The 24755-nt window shown below is 45.9% G+C and overlaps 13 protein-coding genes across 13 annotated transcripts; 8 read left to right on the plus strand and 5 right to left on the minus strand.

Annotated features, from left to right (window-relative positions):
* Positions 1-295: 295 nt before the first annotated feature.
* On the minus strand, positions 296-2011 carry KUCA_T00003023001 (uncharacterized protein; the record flags this gene model as incomplete). The annotated part of the gene is made up of 1 exon (XM_022603325.1): positions 296-2011. The coding sequence occupies one exon, from the start codon at positions 2009-2011 to the stop codon at positions 296-298; it is 1716 nt and encodes a 571-aa protein (XP_022459042.1).
* A 1937-nt stretch (positions 2012-3948) lies between these two features.
* KUCA_T00003024001 (uncharacterized protein) lies at positions 3949-4491 on the minus strand (the record flags this gene model as incomplete). The annotated part of the gene is made up of 2 exons (XM_022603326.1): positions 3949-4275; positions 4339-4491. 2 exons carry the CDS (start codon positions 4489-4491, stop codon positions 3949-3951), a joined length of 480 nt encoding a protein of 159 aa, XP_022459043.1.
* A 223-nt stretch (positions 4492-4714) lies between these two features.
* Positions 4715-5806, plus strand: KUCA_T00003025001 (uncharacterized protein; the record flags this gene model as incomplete). The annotated part of the gene is made up of 1 exon (XM_022603327.1): positions 4715-5806. One exon carries the CDS (start codon positions 4715-4717, stop codon positions 5804-5806), a length of 1092 nt encoding a protein of 363 aa, XP_022459044.1.
* A 112-nt stretch (positions 5807-5918) lies between these two features.
* On the minus strand, positions 5919-6335 carry KUCA_T00003026001 (uncharacterized protein; the record flags this gene model as incomplete). Its single annotated transcript, XM_022603328.1, has 1 exon — positions 5919-6335. The coding sequence occupies one exon, from the start codon at positions 6333-6335 to the stop codon at positions 5919-5921; it is 417 nt and encodes a 138-aa protein (XP_022459045.1).
* A 381-nt stretch (positions 6336-6716) lies between these two features.
* Positions 6717-9434, plus strand: KUCA_T00003027001 (uncharacterized protein; the record flags this gene model as incomplete). Its single annotated transcript, XM_022603330.1, has 1 exon — positions 6717-9434. The coding sequence occupies one exon, from the start codon at positions 6717-6719 to the stop codon at positions 9432-9434; it is 2718 nt and encodes a 905-aa protein (XP_022459046.1).
* A 302-nt stretch (positions 9435-9736) lies between these two features.
* Positions 9737-10217, plus strand: KUCA_T00003028001 (uncharacterized protein; the record flags this gene model as incomplete). Its single annotated transcript, XM_022603331.1, has 2 exons — positions 9737-9824; positions 9889-10217. 2 exons carry the CDS (start codon positions 9737-9739, stop codon positions 10215-10217), a joined length of 417 nt encoding a protein of 138 aa, XP_022459047.1.
* Positions 10218-10309: 92 nt separating this feature from the next.
* KUCA_T00003029001 (uncharacterized protein) lies at positions 10310-11971 on the minus strand (the record flags this gene model as incomplete). The annotated part of the gene is made up of 1 exon (XM_022603332.1): positions 10310-11971. The coding sequence occupies one exon, from the start codon at positions 11969-11971 to the stop codon at positions 10310-10312; it is 1662 nt and encodes a 553-aa protein (XP_022459048.1).
* A 415-nt stretch (positions 11972-12386) lies between these two features.
* KUCA_T00003030001 (uncharacterized protein) lies at positions 12387-13070 on the plus strand (the record flags this gene model as incomplete). Its single annotated transcript, XM_022603333.1, has 1 exon — positions 12387-13070. One exon carries the CDS (start codon positions 12387-12389, stop codon positions 13068-13070), a length of 684 nt encoding a protein of 227 aa, XP_022459049.1.
* A 254-nt stretch (positions 13071-13324) lies between these two features.
* On the plus strand, positions 13325-16354 carry KUCA_T00003031001 (uncharacterized protein; the record flags this gene model as incomplete). Its single annotated transcript, XM_022603334.1, has 1 exon — positions 13325-16354. The coding sequence occupies one exon, from the start codon at positions 13325-13327 to the stop codon at positions 16352-16354; it is 3030 nt and encodes a 1009-aa protein (XP_022459050.1).
* A 660-nt stretch (positions 16355-17014) lies between these two features.
* Positions 17015-19420, plus strand: KUCA_T00003032001 (uncharacterized protein; the record flags this gene model as incomplete). Its single annotated transcript, XM_022603335.1, has 1 exon — positions 17015-19420. The coding sequence occupies one exon, from the start codon at positions 17015-17017 to the stop codon at positions 19418-19420; it is 2406 nt and encodes an 801-aa protein (XP_022459051.1).
* A 126-nt stretch (positions 19421-19546) lies between these two features.
* On the minus strand, positions 19547-20195 carry KUCA_T00003033001 (uncharacterized protein; the record flags this gene model as incomplete). The annotated part of the gene is made up of 2 exons (XM_022603336.1): positions 19547-20111; positions 20167-20195. 2 exons carry the CDS (start codon positions 20193-20195, stop codon positions 19547-19549), a joined length of 594 nt encoding a protein of 197 aa, XP_022459052.1.
* A 600-nt stretch (positions 20196-20795) lies between these two features.
* Positions 20796-22697, plus strand: KUCA_T00003034001 (uncharacterized protein; the record flags this gene model as incomplete). Its single annotated transcript, XM_022603337.1, has 1 exon — positions 20796-22697. The coding sequence occupies one exon, from the start codon at positions 20796-20798 to the stop codon at positions 22695-22697; it is 1902 nt and encodes a 633-aa protein (XP_022459053.1).
* A 247-nt stretch (positions 22698-22944) lies between these two features.
* On the plus strand, positions 22945-24708 carry KUCA_T00003035001 (uncharacterized protein; the record flags this gene model as incomplete). Its single annotated transcript, XM_022603338.1, has 1 exon — positions 22945-24708. One exon carries the CDS (start codon positions 22945-22947, stop codon positions 24706-24708), a length of 1764 nt encoding a protein of 587 aa, XP_022459054.1.
* Between the last annotated feature and the right edge of the window lie 47 nt (positions 24709-24755).

Here is a 24755-nt window from a genome sequence, read left to right on the forward strand (position 1 = left end):
TCCGTTCTAGATAGTGCGGATTACGCTATATGTGGTAATGGTCCAATTTGGCCAATTGAGCCGTAGGCCGTGCTTGTGCTATGTAATCAGTAGATAGCTGCTAATGTCAATACCAAAAGATAGGGAGATGCATGCGGCAAGATCGTCTCCCAAGCCGAATCCGAAAGTTAGCTCAAGTGACAAGCGGGCCGATGCTTATCTTCTGGAAGTTTATATCTATTTCCTTTTTCCAATTCTGGGCGTATGACGTGATCGAGGTTAAGCCAGTAACTCACTATCAGTCTTTTGCCGGTTCTTATTCTTCATCCTTGATCAGCTTGCAATCCATGAACTTGACATTGGCAAGTCTGGATTCATCAATGGCATCCTTATCAAGGAGTCCAAACTGTATCAAATCTCCAATCACAATCCCCATTTTCTGCAACGCGTACCCCAAACTATCAAAGTTGTCATCCGTGTCGTCTCCAACCTCTTCACCTTCGCTTCCAGCTTCAAAGGTGGCATCTTCTTCAACTGTGATCCTGTATATTTCCCCGTTAGGGCCCTTTTCCTCCGTTTCCTGTCCAAACAATTCATGTAAAATCTTTGCATTTTTGTGCAATGACCCATTGGTGATCACTGCCCACAAAGCCCACAATATAGAATTGCATGCCCTCCATTTCAAAATCTCGTCGTGAAGCTCCGGAACCGTGTGCTGCACCTTCATCTTGGAAAGACCCTTGCATTTAACGTAGGAATCTAGGAAGTTCAGTCTTTCCTCCCTCGACGGATAGGCATCCTGGTCGAGGTAATAGGACTGCGTTGGATGGTGATAATTCGCCATCCACTCACAAAAATGATTGGTTATGTCGTATGCCGGTAAATTTGGACCTGAGTACTCGAAGTCAATCACAACCAGCTCTTGGTCAGTTACTTTCCCCTTCTTTTCCAAACCAAGGGGTGTGTAAAACAGCAAGTTTCCATACTGTGTATCGTTGTGGCAGAAAACTAGGTTCTGGTTGATCTGGAACGGTTCTGTATAACTTTCCAAAAGCCAGTCTCTGTAGGTCCTTATAACTTTTTTGAATTCCTTGAAACTGAGAATGAACACATCCTGTTGCTCATCTAACGTTGCCTCATCAGCATACTTCTCCACAGTGTCCAGCCATTTTCCAATGGTACTCCAACACACTGGACCACTCAGTCTCTCTTGCAACTCCAAAGGAATACCAGTATGCAACTCTTTCATTCTTCTGCCAATTCTTCTGCTAATGTTTGGGTCTCTAAGATGGTTCCTGTCCAACGTGGTGGAGTTCTCAAGATACTGTTCAAATCTCCCATTGGTGAAACAACCCATCAGTTTCGGCCCAATGTTGTTGGCGCTCAGTCTGGTCAGAGTCTTCAGCTCTGCCTCTCTATCAATGATGGAGTCCACGTTTGGACCGTATATTCTCAGTAGCAAAGGCTCATAATTCTTGAATGTGACCTTGAAGATGCAATTGGTCAACGCCCCGTTTATCCGTTTCAGTTCCAGCTTCGCGATTGAGCTGGGAGTAATAGGGATCTTGTGCCACCTGGGAATCCTAAGGCTTTGCAGAATGGATATTATGTCTTGCTTGAAATAGTCAAGTGGCAAGCTTTGGTCCAGATGCGCTTTCACAGTGGGGACAAAATCACGTTCCTGGCCAGAACTCAAAGCTGCCTGCTGAACAGAAGCATCCTTGAAAGTGTCAATCAAATCCACAACGTGGAGAGAAGAGGTGGACGAAGACCGCCTGCTGAACGTGGGTCTTGGGAGTGAGTTGGACCGCTTGGTGCTGGACCTCCGGGATCTCCTCGGGGTATCCATCGAAGTGGTATGATTGGCCTCTAGACTAGACAAAAACTGAGGAGTGCTAGTGCTGAACAATCTGATTGTCTCGTGTGCAGGAATGCAGCGGAAGCGGCGATAATGTTGGGGTTCGGCGTTCACATGTGAGACGTGTGCAAACCGATTGCTCAAGATCGATAATCGCACGCCCCAATATTTCATTTGAGTGTTGCACTTGGTATTTGAGGCCTCCAATTGGCTCGATAAACAAGAATACCCGTTCGGCGTAGCCTTCTTAGTCTTCCGCTCCCTCTCTTGATCGAGGTTTAGTGAAACGGAACAGAAACAGACACTCCGGTCTTATTGGTACCTGTGTAGCCTTGCTATGTAAATCTTGAGCCAACCTGATTTATCTTGATCAACTCTGTGATCAAGGTTATTTTTCAGAGGTGTTTCTGTACAATTACATGCAGATCTAACCAAAGCAAAGGTTTTCCACAAACTGACAAGAAGAGAGAGAATTTTCTTCCGCTGACAGCACGGTTTCCGAGGTCTCATAAGACTGTCAGTCATAAGTTTATTTCCATACCTACGCAGAGAGCCGCTTTGGACTGCAGTAGGAGCCAAACAACAGCTGGAAACCAGAAAAAGCAACCAAAAAAGCGCTCAAAACAAAACACTCGCAGCGCTGCCGGATACCTGATGCAAGGCGGAAACTCGGACCGGAGAAGCCATCTCTCATTGGGGATTATTACTCCCTATCATGAGAGATTGAAAATAGAAAAGAAACATAATAAACCCAGCTCGTACCAAGATGATGCACTTTATCCGAAGATAGTAGGGGCTAAGTTTAATATCCTTCTACTTCGATGACGCTAGAGGCATTTGCAGAGAGAGACACATAAACTAAGGTGCGCTGTTGTAAGCAGAGTTTCCATACCCGTTGCCTCCTGCTGGTAGGCTTTTACTGGGCACTGCAAGGTACTGTAGTCTATTGGTGAATCTGGATGACAACCTCAAACATTTGTTAGCGCTGTATTTCTCATTTTTCTAAAATTCGCGTTCAATTGGGTCTTGACATTCCGATTCGCTTCTCGTAAGAGACCGGGTTGTAACGCTTTGTCATGCCCACTACCAGCCAATAGCCTGGCAGCATGGACTGTGATGCAGCTGTATACGGCACTTCATCTAATCTAGCATAGATAGTTGTACCGGTCTCGGAATCTCCTCGATGTAGCTCGTTTTATTATTAACACAATGGTCCCGATGGCGATGAGAATTATGTTTTGCAGTTGAGCCCTAAAGACAAATTTTAAGTGTTGTTTCTCGTAGTAGCAATTGAAAGATAAGAAACCAGTATTAAGGGATCTCCGGTTTTTGCTCCGTAAGCTTTCTGTGGATCATTGCTAAACAAAAGTCCCAAAAAGTGTAGAAAGTTAAATTGAGTTCACTGTGCAATTTCTTACTTGGCAGGAGGGGAGATCTACCCACTCACTGCTCAGGTTCGCTGCAAAGCATTTGGTCTATGTAACTAATTTTTACCCGTACCAAATATAATCGACCTGATAGACATTATCAAATGATTGGAATCGGGGAAAACGGTACAATTGCAAAACCGTTGCGCGGTTCAAAGATTTCTGTTAGACCGGCGTGACAGAGATAGATAAAGATGCATTGTGTCACAGGGGAGCAGATCACCCCCACTTGAGGCGGCGATTGGCTAGCAAACCGGGTCTCTACAAAGAAAAGAGTAAAGGGAGTGCACTCTTATTGTTTTTCTGATTGTGCAAGAAGAACAGTTAAAGTAGAAATTAGAAGATAAGCAGGCTTTCGAGTCATCATCCCTTTTGATACAGCAGACCACAGAGCCGCCGTCAATCTGGCGTCTAATTATGGTCTCTCGGTTTTTTGAAGCAATTTTTAGTTTGGCATTGTCACAATGCTATAGTTCATAGCAGTCATAAGTTTTTGCATCGATGTGTTTGCAAAACGGAATTATGATTTTCGCGCTGTTAGCCGTTGAAAGACACTGGCGGCTACCGTACCGTTGTAACTACGGGCGATAGTGCAAATAGCTGGATTCATTAGTCGCTGGGTACACCAACATTTGTGTTCTCGTCATTAGTGTCACGTTTTATCTCACGTTTCATCCCTGTCGGTCACGTCTCGTATAAACAACTCATCACTGCCTCTTTGGTCTCAGCTGGGTCCTTAGCCAGTTCTCGCGTTTCCACCAGAAAGGTATCCAGATGCAAGTCTTCTGGTTTCAGGCTTTCAAAATCTTCAAAGCAGATGAAGTTCACCAATCCCCGCAAATGTTTCAAAACATGAATGACTCCTTCCTCTGAATTGCACTCGATGAACTTGAATTGCTGAGCGTTCTGCAATTGTAGCGACTCTCTAGTGACCTTAGGATGGAGTATGAATACTATGTCCTGGACCATATTGGACAGTTCCTCTAGAGGCAATCGGGCCTCCACAACGGACTGAAAACGTTAGAAAACTGAATACTGGCGGAAAATGCATATATATATGTTTATTCCACTCACCTCTGAAAGCACTATCGATACTCGTTTGCTGGCGTACTTCCTCTGCTTCTGACTGACCTGAATCCTCGTCCTGTACGCATACGCCACAGACACAGAGATTAAACCAGCCAGCGCCAACACTGGATACACGTATCGTCTGTTTCCTCGTGACATTATGAATAGTAATAGTACTTTCTCAAGCAAAAATATAATCCGAAATAACTGATTAATGAATCAAAAAAGATGTCGGGAGAACTTATCGCTTAATGGCAGTGCTAGCCGATGACTTCAGCCACTTCAAGCCACTCACTACTCCAGATTGCAAGCCACGTGAAAAATCACACTGAGACACTGACGCGTAGAAGAACCGCCACCATCAGGCTAATACGAGGTTATTATGTCGTACGATGATCGTGTCTTATTCTCCGCCACAACAAATGCGCTGTCGCACTTCGCGGATCTGGTGAATGCCATTGCGGTGACAAACTCCACTATGGAGGTGCTGGTGACCCCAAGAGGGCTCATGTTCAAGACTACAGAGAGAGGTGTGTTTGAGATATCAACATTGTTGGAACCTGGCTTTTTTAAAAACTTCGATTTAATTACAACCGATCAGCCGATTCGTGTGTTTTTGGATATGGACTCATTCATAGAAAGCGTGAATCTTGCAAACACCATGGCCGCAGCTTCAGAGTCGTCTGGTGAGACGGTGCAGTGTACATTCTCGTATCACCATATCGGGGATCCGTTTATTGTGACATTTGAGGATGATCAGATATTAGAGAGGGTTGAGTTTATGATAATAAGTGATACCGGCCTTGAAAATGAAGATTCTACGGACTCTGCTATCACCGGTGAGAACCAGGGCGACTACTTCCAGATAGACCCCTCCAGGTTGTGTCTAGATATGATGCTAGACTCGGCAATGCTATACGGAATTCTCAAAGACCTAAAGGAGGTGAAAACAGAGCAGATATATCTCTATTGTGCAATTGAAGACGACAATCCCCGAGTGGTATTCGTCTCCAAAGGTGAAGTGGGCTATAGTCGAATGACACTCCCCAACATCAACAACGCTCTCAAAGAAATGGCAATATACAGAGACGAACGTCCCACAACAGAAGACTCAGTGTCAACATTCTACAGCTTCGAGAGTTTTTCTAAAATCCTCAGGACCGCCAGTTTAGCTACCACCATCAAGTTCAAGATAGACACTGATGGCCGCACGGTAATGAGTCTACTGATCACCAATACAAAGTCCTCTATAACAACGGTGATCGAGTTCAAAGTTCTTCAGACTTCAGACTTGAACCATGATGCTAGTATGATCAATAATACCTTCATGACCAGACTGGTCTCGAAGGAGCAGAAGGTCAGTACTAGCAGACACTCCAACACAGCAGGTACTCAACTAGAGACCTTGGTCAATGTCGAAAGAGCCCAGCATCGCCGCACAGAAAGTGGCCAAGATTTACCATTATTCCTATAGAAAAAAACGAGTGTATATTCATTAAATAATCATCCTTACAGAAATTGTATCCAACTAATAGGCAACCTGCTTTTTTTCCAGTTTTGTGTTTTTCAGTGTTCTAACGATACACTTATTGGGAAGCAAAGAACTCCAAGATCTGGTTTCTCTCCTCGGTGTCAGCACCCCAGTTGGTGACGACAACACAAGAGGCACCGACAACCTTACGGGCGTTACCCTCACGGTCCAAGGCACACAAACCGGCCCACTCACCCAACTTCTTGGCGTCAGAAACCTTGATCAAAGGAATCTTCTCTTCTGGCTCGTCACAGAGAGCCTCAACCAACTTAATGATGGACTGCTCGGTAACAGAGTCACACAAGACACAGAGTTGAGCCTCTCTTCTGGAGAGAGCCTTGGAGGCTTCTCTCAGACCACGGGCCAAACCGTCGTGAACCAAGGCGGTTCTAAGGACAACCTTCAAGGCATCCTCGAAAGAGGCTCCAGACTCTTCAGCTGGAACTTCGACAATTTCTTCAACGTCAGACATGTTAGATTATATTAGAAACTTCTTCCACAGTGAATACCGGTCAGTAATAATCTGGTCTCAGAACTAAGATGGTTAACAAGTCTGAAACTTTCGAGGTGAAAAAAGGCGATGGCTAGAGTCGTGTGTGATCAACCCTAGCCCTGGTTAATGTCACGTGAGTGAATTCAGCATCGGATGGTAGTGTGTTCCCAAACCTGGGTATTTGGGGTAGTGCTCTGACAATTCTGACGCGTAATTCAATTAATCCGTTTTAGGAAACTTGAAAGGTTGGGAATCCAACTTCGCGACACCTTCCTTTCTTCAGCTCCTACACTTTATTTTCTTGTGAACAGCGAACCAGAAAAAAGGCAAGTTCCCCAATTTCTGCCTTGAATTGTCTCAATGTCTTCCAGTCAAGTCCCCTCCTCGCCTTTTCGCGATATAGAGGATGATACACTAGACCAGTCCCAGTTGCCTGGAGACTCCTTGGGAGAGTCCAGTGGACATCAACAACAGAACCTCCCGAGTTCTCCTATTTTCGTGCCACAGTCTTCGGATCCTCCGCTGGTGAGTGATGATCCCAGATCTTCGAATCCGTTCCAGCGTTTGGCCGAGGCGTCGTCGCCTTTGAACTTCTTGTCGTCTGATCTAAGAACTGATAACTCCAGAACAAGCGTCAGATCCAGTGGTGTCACTCCAAGACGGATCCGTGGTGATATCCATTCAGCAGAGGGTATTTCTTCTCCCAGAAGATTTTTCACCCAACACTCTAATAGGCTATCGAGTGATATAATGGCATCTTCGTCTTCAGCTGGTTTGAACTCTGATGCCAACGCCGGTAACCCAGACGAGCCAGTCAGAGTGATCTGGGGTACCAACGTGTCGATTCAGGAGTGTGCCGATAACTTCAAGGGGTTTCTTATGGCATTCAAGATGAAGCACAGAAAGAGACTTGAGGGAATAGAGAGTGGTTTCAGTGAGTCTGACGAGGCTTTCTACTATGTGGACATGCTTAGCAAGATGAGAGAAACCGGTGGAACCAATCTGAACTTGGATGCAAAAAACTTGCAAGCCTTTCCTTCTACGAAGAAGCTTTATCACCAACTGATCAACTATCCTCAGGAGGTGATTCCCATTATGGATCAATGTATCATGGACTCCATGGTTTCGCTTGCCTACGATAACAACACCGAGGAGAATTTGGATGTGGCTGATATCGAGTCGCGGGTCTTCAAGGTTAGGCCTTATAATATCACCAACCAGAAGGGTATGAGAGAATTGAACCCCAACGATATCGACAAGCTGGTGGCGGTCAAAGGTCTGGTGATCAGGTCCACTCCAATTATCCCCGATATGAAGATCGCTTTCTTTAGGTGCAGTGTGTGTGAGCACACTCTTGTTGTTGAGAATGACAGAGGTGTGATTCAGGAACCCACTCAATGTCCCCGTCTGGCATGTCAGCAGAAGAACTGTATGCAGATTGTTCACAACAGATCTTCGTTTGCTGATAGACAGGTAATCAAGCTTCAGGAGACTCCAGACAATATTCCCGATGGTCAAACCCCACACTCGGTTTCTCTGTGTGTGTACGATGAACTCGTGGATGCCACCAGGGCTGGTGACAGAATCGAGGTGTGCGGAATCTTCAGATCGACTCCTGTTAGAACCAACCCAAGACAGAGAGCTGTAAAGGCGTTGTACAAGACATATCTCGACATTGTGCACATCAGAAAGATTGACAGGAAAAGAATGTCGCCAGATGAGTCCACACTGGAGAATGAACTGAGGGACCAGCAGGAGGTTCAAGAAGTCAGAAAGATATCCGAGGCCGAAATCGAAAAGATCCACCAGGTGTCAACCAGAGATGATCTGTATCAGGTACTTTCCAGATCTCTTGCTCCTTCTATTTTCGAAATGGATGATGTGAAGAAGGGCATTTTGCTGCAGTTGTTCGGTGGTACTAACAAAACCTTTGTGAAAGGAGGTAAGTACAGAGGTGACATTAACATTTTGTTATGTGGTGATCCCTCGACTTCCAAATCTCAACTTCTGCAGTACGTCCACAAAATTGCTCCTAGAGGTATCTACACCTCTGGTAAGGGTTCCTCTGCTGTCGGTCTTACTGCTTATATTACCAAAGACTTTGAGACCAAAGAACTGGTGTTGGAGAGTGGAGCTCTGGTTCTTTCAGATGGAGGTGTCTGCTGTATCGATGAATTCGACAAGATGTCGGATTCCACAAGATCCGTGCTGCACGAAGTCATGGAACAACAGACAATCTCGATTGCCAAGGCCGGGATCATTACCACCTTGAACGCTAGAACTTCCATCCTCGCCTCGGCCAATCCTATCGAGTCAAGATACAACCCAGACTTGCCTGTGACCAAGAACATCGACCTTCCTCCTCCTCTTCTTTCCAGATTCGATCTGGTTTACTTAATCCTCGACAAGGTTGACGAAAAACTGGATAGACAGCTGGCTCAGCACCTGACCAGCATGTACTTGGAGGACCGTGTTGATAGTGCTGCGAAGACCGAGATCCTTCCTGTGGAATTCTTGACTTCCTATATCCAATACGCGAAGGAGAACTACAACCCGGTGATTACAGAAGAGGCTAAGAGAGAATTGGTGAAAGCCTATGTGGATATGAGGAAGCTGGGTGAGGATGTGAGGTCCTCAGAGAAGAGAATCACTGCTACCACCAGACAGTTGGAGTCTATGATTAGACTTGCGGAAGCACACGCAAAGATGAGATTGTCGCAGACAGTTGACCTTTCCGATGTGTTGGAGGCTGTCAGGCTGATCAAGTCTGCGATCAAAGATTACGCCACGGATCCTGTTACTGGAAGAATAGACATGGATTTGGTTCAGACCGGTCAGACAGCTTCAGAGAGAAGAATGCAGGAGGATCTCGTGAAGGAAATTCTGTCGATGATTCAAAACAGTTCTGGTGTGACCACATATGACAAGTTGCTCGCAAATATCAACGAGAACTCGCAAGCAAGGGTTGAAAACGCAGATCTATCCGAAGCCTTGAGGAGACTGGAGACTGAGAACAAAGTGGCCGTGGTCGGAGCAGGCCATAAGCGTGAGATCAGGCTGACATCTCTCAGGGTTTGATGATTCTGGCGTTAAAAAAAGGTTGCTTTGTTTGTTTGATTGTTTGTTTGCGATTTTTTTTTCTTTACTTCTGTGTAATAAGTATATCATTGTTCAAGTGAAATATTAGTTGAAAATTACGCGTACACTGTGTAGTGTGCAGTAGTAAACACAACGTTATGAAGCCCGCGATCACGTCCCCGTTGATTGGACGATCAGTTGTGTAGTGCACGCTTGTTCCGAAAAAGTGGAATCCTCGAAGAAGTGACAAGAGACCTGCTTGATCAGTTAATCCAAAGCAGTAACCTGATCATTGTACCGATATGTTTTCCCGTCAATTGTTGAGATCAACCAGAGCCGCTAACGGTGCTCGTTTTGTGTCCACCAGCGCTATCACCACCAAAGCTTCCGGTAAGTACTTTCCAGTGATGAAAACACAACGGGCCAGGGATGTACTAACGCTGTCAACGTTTAGATCTTGCTAGCAAGACCGTTTACTGGTCCAAGGTCACTGCTGAATTGGCCAAGGAAGTGTACAAGAAGGAAGGTTTCGCTCCACCCTCCGTTGCCGAGTTCCAGAAGGTCTATGAGTCCCTATACAAGGATGCTTTGAAGTTCGCGCTCGACCCAAAGGCTGCCGTTAAGTATGCCAAAACCATATTCAACTCCTTGGACAAGAAGACCAGCATAACTTATGGCTCTTACCTTGTCCAAATACTTGGTCTCTTTTCTCTCGGAGAGATTGTTGGAAGAAGACAGCTCGTTGGCTACCCATCTTTCGGACCAAAAGAGCACCACCACTAGATTATTACGCTTCTTTGTTTGAGAAATGCCATTCAAAAGGTTCTATAAGTTACATTTGATATAAGAAACTGACAAGTGTTCTCATCGATGTTTCATTCGTCGTCTTCGTCAGAAGCGTCTTCCTGTAAAGTCTTGCGCTTCTTTGATGCTGCGATCATCTCCTTGCGAGTCTTCCTCTTTTGCCTCACCACCTTTGGAACCGTTGTAATTTCCTTTCTCATCTGGGGCCTGCGCTTAACGTCAATCTTCTGCTGTTTGGTGATCTTCGGCATATCGTTCATCCACTCACTCAGCTGGTCCTCACAACCAGACTGCCTCATCACATTTATGACCGGTTTGATGGCAACCACGTCTTCCTTGGTGTAAAACGTAACTGCCTGGCCACTTCTTCCTCCTCTTCCGGTTCTTCCGATCCTATGGACGTAGGACTGTGCAGACTGTGGGACATCGTAGTTGATCACAAGATTCACTCCCTTGAAATCAATACCACGAGCCATCACATCTGTACAGATCAAGACCCAAATCTCACCTGCTCTGAATCTCTCAATGACAGTGTCTCTCTGTTTCTGTGTTCTCTCCGCGTGTATCACGTCCACGTTCAGCTTATCGTAGAGAAGCTCGTGGAACAGAGCCTTGGCCCTCACCACCGATTGCAAGAAGATGATGACAGGAGGCTTGAATTCGCCTTTTTGAATCATCTGTCTGATAGCCACAAGCTTGCCGTCTTCGTTGCCGCAAAATACCAGTGACTGTTGGATCTGTGAGTTGGCCGCCTCTTTATGGCCAATGATGATTCTTACTGGAGAGTTCATGATGGATTGTGCGAGCTCCTCCACAGTGGAAGTGATAGTGGCAGAGAATATCGATCTTCTCAGCTTTTTGTTGGTGCAATGACTTAGAATGCTGTCAGTTTGTTCCACGAAACTCTGGTCAAAAAGTTTGTCGGCCTCATCAAATACTATGTGCTGAACATCGCTCAGATCGAGCGCCTCGCTTTTCACCAGGTCAATCAGTCTCAAGGGCGTGGTTATTATAATGTCGTATTTGGAAGCCGAAATTATCTTGTTTTTCAGCTTGGCAGCAACGCTTTTGGAAAGCATCGTCACTCTGAGTGAATTCCCCTTGGCTAGCTTCTCTGCTTCGTTGAATATCTGGGATGCCAATTCCTTGGTTGGAGAAATCACCAATCCTCTAAGTCCATGCTCCTTCTTACTTGCTTTCAACTGACTTATCAAAGGGATCAAAAACGCAAGTGTCTTACCGGAACCTGTAGGTGCACAGGCAATGAGGTCTCTCGAGTTCAGAGCACACGGTATGGCTTCACATTGAATTGGAGTTGGCTCTGTAAACTCCGAGTCAATGAGATTTTGCAACAGTCTCTGGTCGAGCTTAAAACGTTTCACCATATCTTCAAAGGAAGCAATTGGAAGAGGCATATCGTCACCTGAGACTTTTGCTTTGTAGGACTTCCTCAATTTCTTAGCATCGTCCTGGTCTTTGATGATATTGATCTCTTTTTCTTCTTCTTCATCCGAAGAGTTGTCATTATTTTCTTCTTCTTGACGAGCTCCTTGCACCAGTTTGTGTTTTTTCACGTGGAAAAAATCGGTTTCCTTGTCTACTTGTCTTGCCGTATCTAGCTCTGTCTTTTTAGACTTCTCCTCTTGTTTCTGAGCCGGCATAGAGAAATCAGTGGTGATTTCTCTTGACTTCTTCAAAGAAGCGCCTCTGGAAAGTACTCTGAAGATATCCATGTTTAATATTCCAAGGAGATGGATAATGTGTGTCTGTAACTAACTATTGATCTATCTGCTAGATGTATAGCTGAGAAAAAAAATCTTAGATGAGGAGTGGCGGTGCATGTGGCTGGTGGTTTGACCTTGATGCGCATGACATGAGCTGGCACTATGTATATCCCTCGTGGGGCGTACACAAGAAGTTGCAAAAGCGACGGATATAATTGAAATTGAGTCTCTGACAAAACTAAGGCATTTTACCCTTATCCCGACAGTCCCGAGGAGACCGCGAAAGTGGCCTCCGAAGGCTCAATCTCCATACGCTCTAGAATATCTGGACTGCACACGACTTCGAAGAATCAGAAAAAAGTGTCGAACATTGAAAAATGTCAATCTCCCGTATTAACACTCCGACTACCAACCAACATACACAATGAACTTTAGAAGTTTGGGATTGGTACAAAGGGGTTTTTCTCCCGTGGTGAGGTTACAGCAGCAACAGATAAGAAATCTTGTTGTATACAGGAGCTCCAAATCGAAGGGTGGAATCCGTAACCCTGATGACTACTTGACTTCGGGTTCTCGCAAGTATGAGCTCAATGAGGACAATTTAAAGCACATCAAAGGCTACTTGTCGAGCATAGAAAGTGGCAAATATCAGTTGCCTGACAGACTTCTACTCCAGGTGATAACCCACAAGTCGTTTGCACACGGTAAGCTTCCATACAACGAGAAGCTCTCCATATTGGGATACAGTCTGTTCAGCATGACGACTGCAAAATTTGCCCTGCATATAGCGGAGGTTTCCAAAGCCAGAGATGTGGTGGATGTGGTGAACTCTACTGGGTTTAAGTTGTTGAACCGCAACTCGATGTTGGACGTTTTCTCCAGTCTCACGGGATTGGCGAAGGTTGTTTTCTGGAAGAACCCTGAGCCCCTCAACCTGGATGGTGCCAGTGCGCTGAACAAAACGGTGGAAAGAAACACCGTGCTCGCTCTCATAGGAGCCATCATCTCGCAGCATGGCACCAAGAGTGCCGAAGAGTTCGTCATCAACGAGGTCATACAACAGGCAGTCAAGAGCGACTACTTCCAGCCTCTTGAGTCTACTGCATAGGGACTTCCACTCGCATGTATATAACAAAGAACTAGTCAAAATACTGGTGTCCCACTCAACACCTCACTTAAACACTAGAACAAGAAATTCTTAAAAATTAGACCATAGTGTAAACTCTAAATTTCCCAAACCAGCTGTTGGGGAAAGCGCGTGCCGGAGATCAAAAATGGAAACACTGGAAGCTCTTCTTTTCTCGCTTGAGAAGCTTTGAACAAGACAATTGGTTCGATTTCTGGGAAATTTAAACTCTGTAAATGGTCGAAGCAAGTGATTTGGTCATCCACCATCGGGTCTTGCAAAAATTTCTGCAAGATGCTGGGACCAGTTTGTCGCAACCAAACTCAACACGGGTAGCCAAAGCGCGAGAAAAGCTAGCCAAACTTTCTGTGAGCCAATTTGCAGAGTTGAGCACGGACGTTTACGATGAATTGCAGAGAAGAACGAATACGTCACCACAAAAGCCCAAGACGCTATTGCCAAAGCCTACGTTTCACCCTAAGAGAAATCAGGCGCGTGAGAAGCTAGCCTCTTTGCAAGAATCACGGTTTGGTGATCTGGCCAAAGATATTGCATATGAGGTTGAAAGAAGAGGATTTCACGAAAGTGTTGAGCAACCAAGTTATTCGGAGAATGTTTATGGAAATCAAAGGTCCATGGATAAACCATACGAGAATCTTGACATCCTCAAGCACTCTCCACAGAGAACAGGGGTCGAGCAAACCAGGCAGGTCCCAACAAATGTCTTTCCATCCACCACTTATGCTGATGAGTCGTTTATGAATGACAGTACCCTAGAGATTTCCACACCGGTTGCAGATGCCTTTCAGAAAGAGATTCGCTCAAAGCTTGTGGTTCCTTCTAAAGCCTCCCTTTCGTGGTCGAGTGATGAAGATGAAGATGCGGTATTTCCCAAGGCAGCTAACGAGGTTAAATTGAATGGCTCTCCTGTCAATGAACGACTTTCGTTGCGTCGTAGCAAGGAAACCGACTTGAAATTGTTGATGGAAGAAAGCACCAAGATGGATCAGAAGATCACTGCTCTCGAGTCCGAGAAATACTCGCTTTTGTCCGATATAGAGGATTTAGAGATAAAGCTCAAAGCTAAAGAGGAAGAACTTGTGAAGCAGCAGAAGGCTTGGAGTCTGGAGAAACAGGGTCTCGATCAACAGCTAAAAGAACTGCAGCAAAACTTGGAGTTCAAGCACGAAGAGCTTGAAAACACCAAGCAAATCACGAGTGACTGGGAAGGAAGACACAAAGCTGTAAACGATGACTTTGCCAGATTGCAGGAAATGTATGAGGATCTCACTGATAAGCATAGGCAGACGTCGGAAACTCACCAGGAATTGGTCCAGGAAAAGACTTTGCTTATGGAGCAGATTTCCAAGCTTCAAGATGTCAATATGGCTCATCAATCAAATGCTTCTGATAGCTCACATCTAATCGAGGAGTTGGCCAATCTGAAGCAAGCACATGCCAAACTCCAAGCCGATAACGAGACCATGGCCAGAACCGTCTTGGATCACCAGAACTTGAATAAGCAGTACGATGCTTTGAAGGAAGAACATTCGAATCTCCAGAGATCTGTACCCACTGTGGATCTGACCTCTGAACTGAAGAGTCTCCGTTTGTCGCACTCCGCTCTCCAAGCCGAGAATGAGCGGCTCAAAAAGTCCTCTGCCAACTCGACAGCATCTAATCCTGAAGATGTGGTAGCTTTGAAGAAGCAAGTCATTGACTGGCAACAGAAATACCAGAGTGCTTCTGGAGATTTTATTGCCCAGTCCTTGAATGGATCCCCTCTTAGTGACCAGTATATCAAATCAATGACAGCGTCTTCGGGCCTCCTTCTTGCTTCGTCCGTTTCAAATCTGATGGCCTCGTCAAAGGTTTTCCTCTTGGGTTTGGAACCAGAAACTCTTGACGTCGATATTTTTTTCGATGGAGTGTCGCAGTTTGCAACCTTTGCTGGTGTGATTGCTAGCGAAGGGGAATCTGATGGTTCCCCTTCTTCCACTGAACAGTGTCGCTTTGTGCGTGCTGCAATTGCGAACTTCATAACTGCATCTCGGTATTACGCTATCTACAACAAGTCTATTCCGAAACTGGTTGTTCAAGCGGCTATGAATGATGTCTGTTTTACAGTGTGTGACTTGATCGCAGCTGCCAAGATCAGAAGCGGGACTGACAAAGCATCAACCATCTTGAAGACGCCCATTTCGGACAGGTTTCCCTCAGAGGTTCCCAGAAGCTACTCGACCAAGCCAGAAGATGACGTGTCTCCCGTTCGCCCCTTGAAAATGGCGCAGAGACTGGGGTCTGCTACACCCAGCCCTGAAGCGACATTGCCAAGGACGAGAGACTCTCCTACTCCTCGCATGTCGTTTTTAGTCAAGCCTGGTTCCAAGCTGAAGGATGATGTAATGTCAACTCCTAACAGTAAAGATGTTACCTCTCAAGCGTCACCCAGTTCTACAAAGAGCTCAAGCATTCTTTCCAAGGTGCAACAGTTTGAATCTCCCGAGAAACTGCAGAACACGAAAAGGTACTCACCACCCAAAGATTCATTCCCTTCTTCTAACGCAGGTTTTTCCAAGTTTGGCCTTAAAGCCAACAACGTTTCCCCTAACCAGTCCAGAGTGACTAGCAAAGATGATCAGGATTATTCTCCTAATGGTAAGGCCATACCCTTGAACACTTCAACAATAGAAAATCGCAAGCCATCCGACGGTTCAGCTCAGCGATCCTTCCAGCCATCTGCAGTGGACAATCAACGCAAGGTGACAGCCAAGGAAAATTTTGACATTAGCAGATTCGACATTAGAGACCCGGATAACACTCTGGAAGAATTGTTGCACTATCTAGAGCACCAGACCGTGGAAGTGATTGCTGCCATTCAGATGCTGCTGGCATCAATCAAGGATCCAAACATCACGATTGGTGCCTTGCGTACCAACGCGGAGCAGATTCTGAATGTTATCCACCAAATGGTGGAAGCAACAAGCACATCCATGAACCAGACAAGAAATGCTATGCTCAAGGAACACGGCAGTTGGATAGTCCAGAGTCTTGTCGATTGCGCAGGAAGGATGAAATCACTGTGTGCATCCAGCTCGAAGGATCAGGAGTTTGCGGACAAGAACTTCAAGCAGAGATTGGCTGGAGTAACTTTCGATATCGTGAGAAGTACTAACGAATTGGCAAAGACCGTGGAAGAGGCAAGTTTGAAGGAGGAAATCGCCATACTTGATGCCAGACTCCAGCACGGCGTTGTGGTGAACTGATAGAGAATCAAAATTACTTCCAAGAATAGGTTACATCTACTTTTAGCTTTGTGTTTTTTTTGCCAGCGTTTATTCATACTAAATCATGTTTTTATGTCTTTTAGGGAAATTTGTAGAATTTTGCATTTATCTGGAAGGCATACAGCATGCGTTACAATGGTTGGAAATCATTAGAGACACAAACATAATAAAGAAAACGTTTTCTTCAATTATAGATTCGTAACTTGATTAAGCATATATACCGTCACCTTCATGTTCAAAAATTATCTTGCTAGTACAACCTTCAGCTAGGTCTACTCTGCCTCGCCTTTATAGCAGTGCTTCGGGCGGATATGCAACCGAAAATTGAAGGGTTATGAATTTCCGAACAGCTTCAATGGGCGGTTCCGTTTACCGATTTCGAAGTTTTGCACGATTAGATTTTGTTAGGCTTTTCTAATAAAGCTTACAAATGATACTCGCGGATATGTCTCCAATCACCCCCGACTACGCTCACTTGGAAGCTTATACAAAAAGGCTTACTCGACTACTTAATCTCGCTCAAATGCTATCAGTAGCTGATAAGAGATTTATTGGTTGGCGCACAACCAGAATACATAACCCCTTGAACGGCTCCATTCTCTTCTTCTTTGTGGGCTTCCTTTGAACGTGACTAGCAAAATGGATGAGAAAATTGAGTTCAAGCCATTTCTAGAACAGCCTCAAGCTCTGCATGCAGAGAAACGCTACAAAAAGCCATCAGGGCTCAGAAAGCAATTGGGCCTTTTGTTGTTGATGGCAATGACTGCTTTCTCACTCTTCTCTACCTGGTCCTGCGGTCAAACCCAGTCCACGAAAGTCGACAAGAACGTTGTCGTGGGTGCCTATCTTAAAGCGATGGAGACAAATAACATTGAGGAATGGCTCAAGAAGTACACGAGTACTCCACAGACTGCCGGCACTAACTTTCCCATGGTTCAATGGTGTAGGGATAAGCTTGAACAATACGGATTTGAGGCTACAATTGATGAATACGAAATCTACATGAGCTACCCCAACTCGAGTGCATTGAGTCTTTTGACTAATGATTCCGTTGTCTATGAGGCTCCCTTAGTTGAAGATGTTTTGGAAGACGATCCAGACACCAGTGGCGACGATTTAGTCCCCACTTATCTGGGATACGGTGGAAATGGAAACGTAACAGCTGACTACATCTACTGCAACTACGGTTCCATGGCTGACTTTGCCAAGTTGGAGAAATTGGGTGTCTCAGTGAAAGGAAAGATTGCGATCATGAGATACGGAGGCATTTTCAGAGGGCTCAAGGTCAAGTTTGCCCAGGACAGAGGTGCAGTTGGAGCAATTCTGTATTCCGATCCAGGCGACGATTTTGGTATAACTCCAGCCAATGGCTACAAGACGTATCCCGATGGACCGGCTAGAAACCCTAGTGCTGTGCAACGTGGATCCGTCCAATTTCTGTCCTTTTTGCCTGGTGATCCAACCACTCCTGGCTATGCTTCCAAGCCTGGTGTTCCAAGATCCGATCCATTCTACTCTACACCCAGAATTCCCGTTCTTCCCCTCAGTTACCGTGATGTCACCCCAATTCTGGAGAAGCTGAACGGATACGGGCCCAATGTGGACGAGGTCATCCCTGCCGAGGAAGACACGTCCAGCGACAAATTCACAGGCGAGTTACCTGGATACGACTATTCCATTGGCCCCAACCCTGAAGCCACACTGAATTTGTACAGCAACCAGATCTTCAACATAACGCCTTTGTGGAACATCTACGGTGAGATTCTGGGTGAGAATCAAGATGAGGTCATCATTATTGGAAACCACCACGATTCTTGGATCAAGGGAGGTGCTGGTGATCCTCATAGTGGAAGTGCTGTGCTGTTAGAGCTGGCAAGGGGCCTCGACGAAGTGATCAGAACCACCGGGTGGAAGCCAAAGAGAACCATTATGCTTGCGTCCTGGGACGGGGAGGAGATGGGACTTCTCGGATCCACTGAATTTGGTGAATACCTTGCTGATAAACTCCAACGCAAGGTTATTGCCTACTTCAACTTGGATGTGGCTACAATTGGTCCAAACCTGGAGGCCAGTGCCTCGCCCTTATTGCATGAGCTTTTCCGTTCTACTTTAGCCAAGCTGGAATACCCTAAGGGAGGATCTCTTTACGAGCATTTCAAGGCGTTTACAGGTGACAGGATTACCAACTTGGGGTCTGGTTCCGACTACACTGTGTTTCAGGAGCACTTGGGAATCCCCTCCATTGACATGGGATTCATCTCTGCCAAGGGCGATCCAATCTACCAATACCACTCCAATTACGACTCATATCACTGGATGGAGAAGTTTGCGGATCCTGGGTTCACATATCACAATCTGATGTCCAAGCTTCTGGGTTTGCTCGTAATCGAGATTTCAGAGTCTGACATGATCAAGTTCAAGCTGGAGGACTACTCCTCAAGTCTAGAGGAATACTACGAGGACGCCATCTCTGGAATTCCTTCGAAGTGGCTGGAACAAGAGGTCAGTCTCATGAACATGCATGTGATCAACGGACTTTTTGCAAATCGTGTTTCTAGCGGTGAGTTCACTATTCCTCGTTACTTGCAGACCTGTCCTCAGATGGCCGAGTTTGGTTCTGTTCCCACAAGCCATCACCACAAGAACACTACGTTTGGTGATCTCTTGGGGAGTGCTAGCAACTCTCTTAAACAGCTCAGCAATACCACTTTACTGTTCGACGACAAGGTGCTTCTTGTTCAGGATCAACTCAACCACTGGGACGAGTTATCGCTAATTCAGAAGATCAAGGTCCATTTTACAGCCAAAAAGTACAACGCTAAACTCAAGTATATCGAGCGTGCGTTCTTGCACTATGATGGACTTGACGAGCGCTCATGGTTCAGACACATTGTGTTTGCTGCTGGTAGATACACGGGATATGCTGGTCAAACTTTCCCGGGACTCAGAGAGGCCATTGAGGATGATGACTTTGACCGTGCTGTTAAGTGGTTGTATATCATCAGTCAGACTGCGAAGAAGGTGAACTTTAATCTTAGTGTTTGATGGAGCGGCAAGACTCATGTTCTAATATGGATACTTTATGAAAAACGAGTTAGCGCATCCTACTCTGACTCAAAAACAATTTTTTTTGATCCAAACATGTATTATAAAATCCTCAAACAACGGTATCTAGCTGGGAATACGCCTATCCAAACCGCCAGACTTTCTACGCTCAAGAAATATCCGAACTGCTTCTTCTGCTCCCAATTTGCGTAGCAGCTTGAAATGGAAGAGCCCACATGCATTGCAAAGCGTCTCGGGACTGAAGGAGCTTTTCCTCCATTCGGGTGTTGAGGTGGAACCACATTGAGTACAGACAGGGCCATTGCCAGTGCTGTCGCCTGATTTAATCCTCGACTTGAGCCCAGACTTGGGTTTGGATCCCTGAGCACTTTTTTTGGTGCGAGGATTCTTCTGGTCCCTACGTCTTTTGGCAGATCTGTTGCTAGCGATTTTTTCAGAAAGATCTTGAAGACCCCGATAAACGTCTTGACAAAGGCTGTGGCAATGGGAGGGGCCCATCAGCCTCATGGCCTCTTCCAGCTTCGCAAGCATTCTGCTGACCTCATTGGCGTTTTTCTCTGTGACAACCAACTCAACGCGTTCTACTGAATGGAATGCCAAAGAAGGGTCACTTCTGGGCCAGCTATCGAGTCCTGCGACGATTTCCTTGAAAGAAGGGAGCACTGGAAACCTATGCATTGTTAGTGGCCGAACTGTACTACCCTTATCAGGAGAACTCTACTTACCTCTTGTTGGCATCGTTTGAGTTGTTCATTTCGCTACAATCTGCTTAGGAGCTCAAGGGTTGTCCAAAGAAAGAGCAGCAAAAGATCCAAGTCGATACAAGTAGAATCTCGACTCACACCAGAACATACAATGCACACCAGAACGCTATTGAGCCGCACGAAATGCAGCACCTGCACTGCATCTATGTAGTGAACCAACCAAACTTTATCCCACACACACCGACGCAACCCCACATCTGCTTTAAGTATGGGGTTGGCAAATCGCTGGAGAATTTGCACACGCGAACGCAGCTGTAAGTAGTAAATTGACTGCAAAGAATGAAGCACAGTACATGAATGAATATTCGTATTTGAATCAACAACCTTTAATTTCTCATCGTTCAAGTCTGGCGCAGAAATCACAGTCTCGTTCATCCGATGGTTGGTGGATAGGAGCCCCGATAGACACGCACCCCATAATTCCCCCACTCGACGCTTGCTGTTGCGGAAGTGTTCATTCAACTTGGCCCCTTATTGTTGCAAATAATCTTCTTCATTAAACTTGCTGTGATTTCTGTGTTTCTGTATACCTAATTGTGGTGCTATAGAGTGTGTCTTGTACCTTGTTTAAGCTTTTTGCGTGTTTTTGAATGTCTCCAGCCCATTTCACGGCTTTTGAGAACCTGGTAGTCTCGGTCGACGTGGGAACAACTTCCACTCGTGCAATCTTTTTCCGCAAAGATGGAAGCCATGTCGCCTCACATCAGATTGAATACTCCACTTCTGCTCGTGAGGCTTCGAAACGCAATTCACCTGAAATATTTACGCCGGAGGGCGTGGCCATCTCCCTGAGTGATTCGGTCGAAATCGAGTCTCGCATCAATGAACCCACACTAGTCTTCCCCAACCCCGGGTGGGTCGAGTGTGATCCTATCCAGGTGCTTGGAAATGTGATTCAGTGCCTTGCAGCATGTCTCGTGCAACTGGCGACTACAGAACATGATGTTCAGTTCAAGATCTCTGCTATTGGAATCGCCAACATGCGTGAGACTACGATCGTATGGTCAAAAAGAAGCGGGAGACCTCTGCACAATGGAATAGTTTGGAATGACACTAGAACTTCCAAACTTGTTGCCGATATCTACCAGAATGAGTCTACGGAGCGCATTGACCGAGTTCGTGAGCTCGGAGGATGCCCTATATCCACCTATTTCTCTGCCACCAAATGGCGCTGGCTCTACGAGAATGTTCCACATATCCGGAAGGCATACGATCAAGGTGATGGTGATCTTATGTTTGGAACCGTGGATACCTGGCTCATATATTGCCTGACCGAGGAGTCTAGTTTCGTGACGGATGTCACGAACGCATCTCGTACAAGTTTGATGAATATCGAGACCCATCGGTATGATGATGAGCTGCTGAGCTTCTGGAACATCGACCGCTCCAAATTGCAACTTCCAGACATTAGGCCAAGCTCATATGTGTATGGTCATTATCACACCCCAGACTTGCGTGCACTTGGAACTACGCAATTCCATCTTTCCATTGATGCGCGTGCAGTGCTCCAGATGCTCCATGGAGTACCAATAGCAGGATGTCTTGGGGACCAATCAGCTTCCCTAGTTGGACAGTTGGCTGTTAAACAAGGCGATGCCAAATGTACTTACGGAACTGGAGCCTTTTTGCTTTACAATACAGGACCCCGCATTCTTGCCAGTCAACACGGAGCTTTGACTACAGTGGGATACTGGTTTCCGCAACTGAAGTCAGAAAATGAAGATGGTGACGAAGACTGCAATAAACCACAGTATGCTCTCGAAGGATCTATTGCAGTTGCAGGCTCGGTGGTGCAATGGCTTCGCGATAACCTTAGACTGATCTCGAACTCAAAAGACGTCGGTCCGTTGGCTTCTCAGGTTTCCAATTCGGGGGGAGTGGTGTTTGTCCCGGCATTTTCCGGACTGTATGCTCCATATTGGGACTCTGGCTCTAGGGGGACCATCCTAGGTTTGACTCAGTACACCTCGGCTGCGCACATAGCCAGGGCTGCACTGGAGGCCGTTTGCTACCAAGTACGTGCCATTCTAAAGGCGATGATCAGCGATACCGGATCGTCTCCGGAGTTTCTGGATGATAGAAACCTGTCAGCGGCTGATAATCCTCTTTCTTCATTGCGTGTGGATGGTGGAATGTCTAAGTCAAATGAGATGATGCAAATTCAGGCAGATATCTTAGGTCCCTGTGTAACCGTCATTCGGTCTGCCAACCACGAGTGTACTGCACTTGGAGCAGCCATAGCGGCTGGACTATGTTCAGAAGGCGAGGACTCTGAGCCGTTCATGTGGAACTCACTTAAAGAAGCAGTGCGGATGGTTAGTGGTGGTGGAGACCTTTCCGCTGAGGAGCCATCTGACAACACGTTCCATGCCGAGCTCTCTGACGCGAAACGCAGGCGTATGTGGAAACTGTGGGAGAGAGGCGTAGAGAGGTCACGTGGTTGGGAGATCAACGACGATGACTATGACAGAGATGAAGAGATGGAGGACTAGAGGTATATTTCACTGGAAGGGACTAATCGTATAATAATATTTGACTAGTGAAAGAATATGTTGAGTAGATCGAGGAGATAAGCTTATCTCATTTCCTGATTGAGAAAAGTAGTGTCCCCCCGAAAAGGCCGCTCAACCGTGCGGCCCTCAAATTCGAATCTCTGTCCCGTTCATTACCTTCTCCTTTTTCTTCTTTCAGCTTGGCCCACGTTCCTGTTGTTGCAGCTGCACTATTTAGCCAATTGGAATGTTGATTGACAAAGCAAAACCTGGATTCATGGAGAGGTTTTTTCGCCCTGTACAAAGGACTGTTCTCTTCTCCCTGACAACATTGGCTATCCTGCTGGTTGTGAATAGCCACCAGAAATGTAACAAGCAGGAAATCTTGTTCTTTGATAATCCTGACGCATTATGTCCAATTGCTGGCACAATTCTACCAAAAGAATCTTGGATTGCCAACCAGACCAGGCATGTGTTAGAGGATGTAGATTTCCGCGAGAAGTCTGCTGCTAAGCTGGGCGGAGCTGTAAAAGTGCCCACCGTTGTTTTTGACGATTGGAAGTCACCCAAGGATGATGCCGAGAAATGGAGTGAGTTTGCCGCGTTTCACAAGTATCTCGAGCAGACCTTTGCCACCGTTTACGATACTCTTAAGGTTGACAAAATCAACGAGTACGGTCTTGTATTCACCTGGGAAGGCTCTAATTCATCCATGAAGCCTATTCTGTTGACTGCGCATATTGATGTTGTTCCGGTGGCACAAGAGACCGTTTCAGACTGGAAACATCCTCCGTTCAGTGGATTCTACGATGGAGACCATGTTTGGGGTAGAGGATCCAGCGACTGCAAAAACTTGCTTGTGGCACTCCTTGAAACTCTAGAGTTGCTTGTTGCCGACAATTTCAAGCCCACAAGGTCCATTGTCGTTGCATTTGGGTATGATGAGGAGGCTTCTGGAAACTACGGAGCGCAGTCGATCGGCGAGTTTTTGCTTACCAAATATGGCAGAAACTCGTTTTACGCCATTCTTGATGAGGGTTCAACAGGTCTGGCCAGAGTAGGTGGGAAGCTGATAAACATGATATGCACTGGAGAAAAGGGATACCTTGACTCTGTGATCGAGTTGAAAACACCAGGTGGACATTCTTCGATCCCTCCAAAACACACCTCCATAGGCATAATGGCTGACTTGATCCATCTCATCGAGGAGAACGACTTTGAGCCCGCTCTGATCAATACCAACCCAGAACTGTCGCTTTTGCAGTGTTTGGCTGAAAATACGGACATTGATGTTTCTTTGAAGAAGGACATACTGAGGGCTCATCTTGATGTCAGCGCTAACTCTAGGATCGTGGATTACCTCTCGAAGGACTTTTTTGGCAAGGCGACCATCAAGACATCTCAGGCTGTCGATATGATCAAAGGAGGCATCAAATCGAACGCTCTACCAGAGGATGTCTCTATCTTGGTCAACCACCGTATATCTGTCCAGGACAGTGTCAATACCGTTGGGGAACATATCGAAGACCTAATTCTGCAAATTGCTGAGCAATACGATTTGGGTCTTATCCATGACGGAGAGACAATCCGGGAGATTTCGAAATTTGGATATTTCAACTATACGGGAACACAGCCTTTAAACCCTGCCCCGCTCACTCCTATCAATGGAAGAGTGTGGGAAACGCTTACTGGTACAATCAGAGGTGTCTTTGAGACATATTTCCTGCCAGAAAATGCCACTTTACCCATAATATCAGCACCAGGCCTTTCCACCGGAAATACAGACACTAAAAGCTATTGGAAATTGACCGACAATATCTATAGATGGATTCCATCAGCATTGACTATTACTTCAGCGGAGGATGAGAATGCTGGAATACACAGTGTTAACGAACATGTATCCGTGGATTCCCATCTGCAAACAATCGCTTTCTACATCAACTATCTGAGGATCATCGACACTGAGTTCGACGAAGAAGAGCAATCGGATGCTGTCGAGTTTATCTTTTAACCTGCACAAAATCTTAATGGAACAGTCTGGAATTGAAAATAAGGATA

Source organism: Kuraishia capsulata, genomic scaffold (genome assembly GCF_000576695.1).
Source record: "Kuraishia capsulata CBS 1993 genomic scaffold, Kuraishia_capsulata_scaffold_3, whole genome shotgun sequence".
Classification (NCBI taxonomy): domain Eukaryota; kingdom Fungi; phylum Ascomycota; class Pichiomycetes; order Pichiales; family Pichiaceae; genus Kuraishia; species Kuraishia capsulata.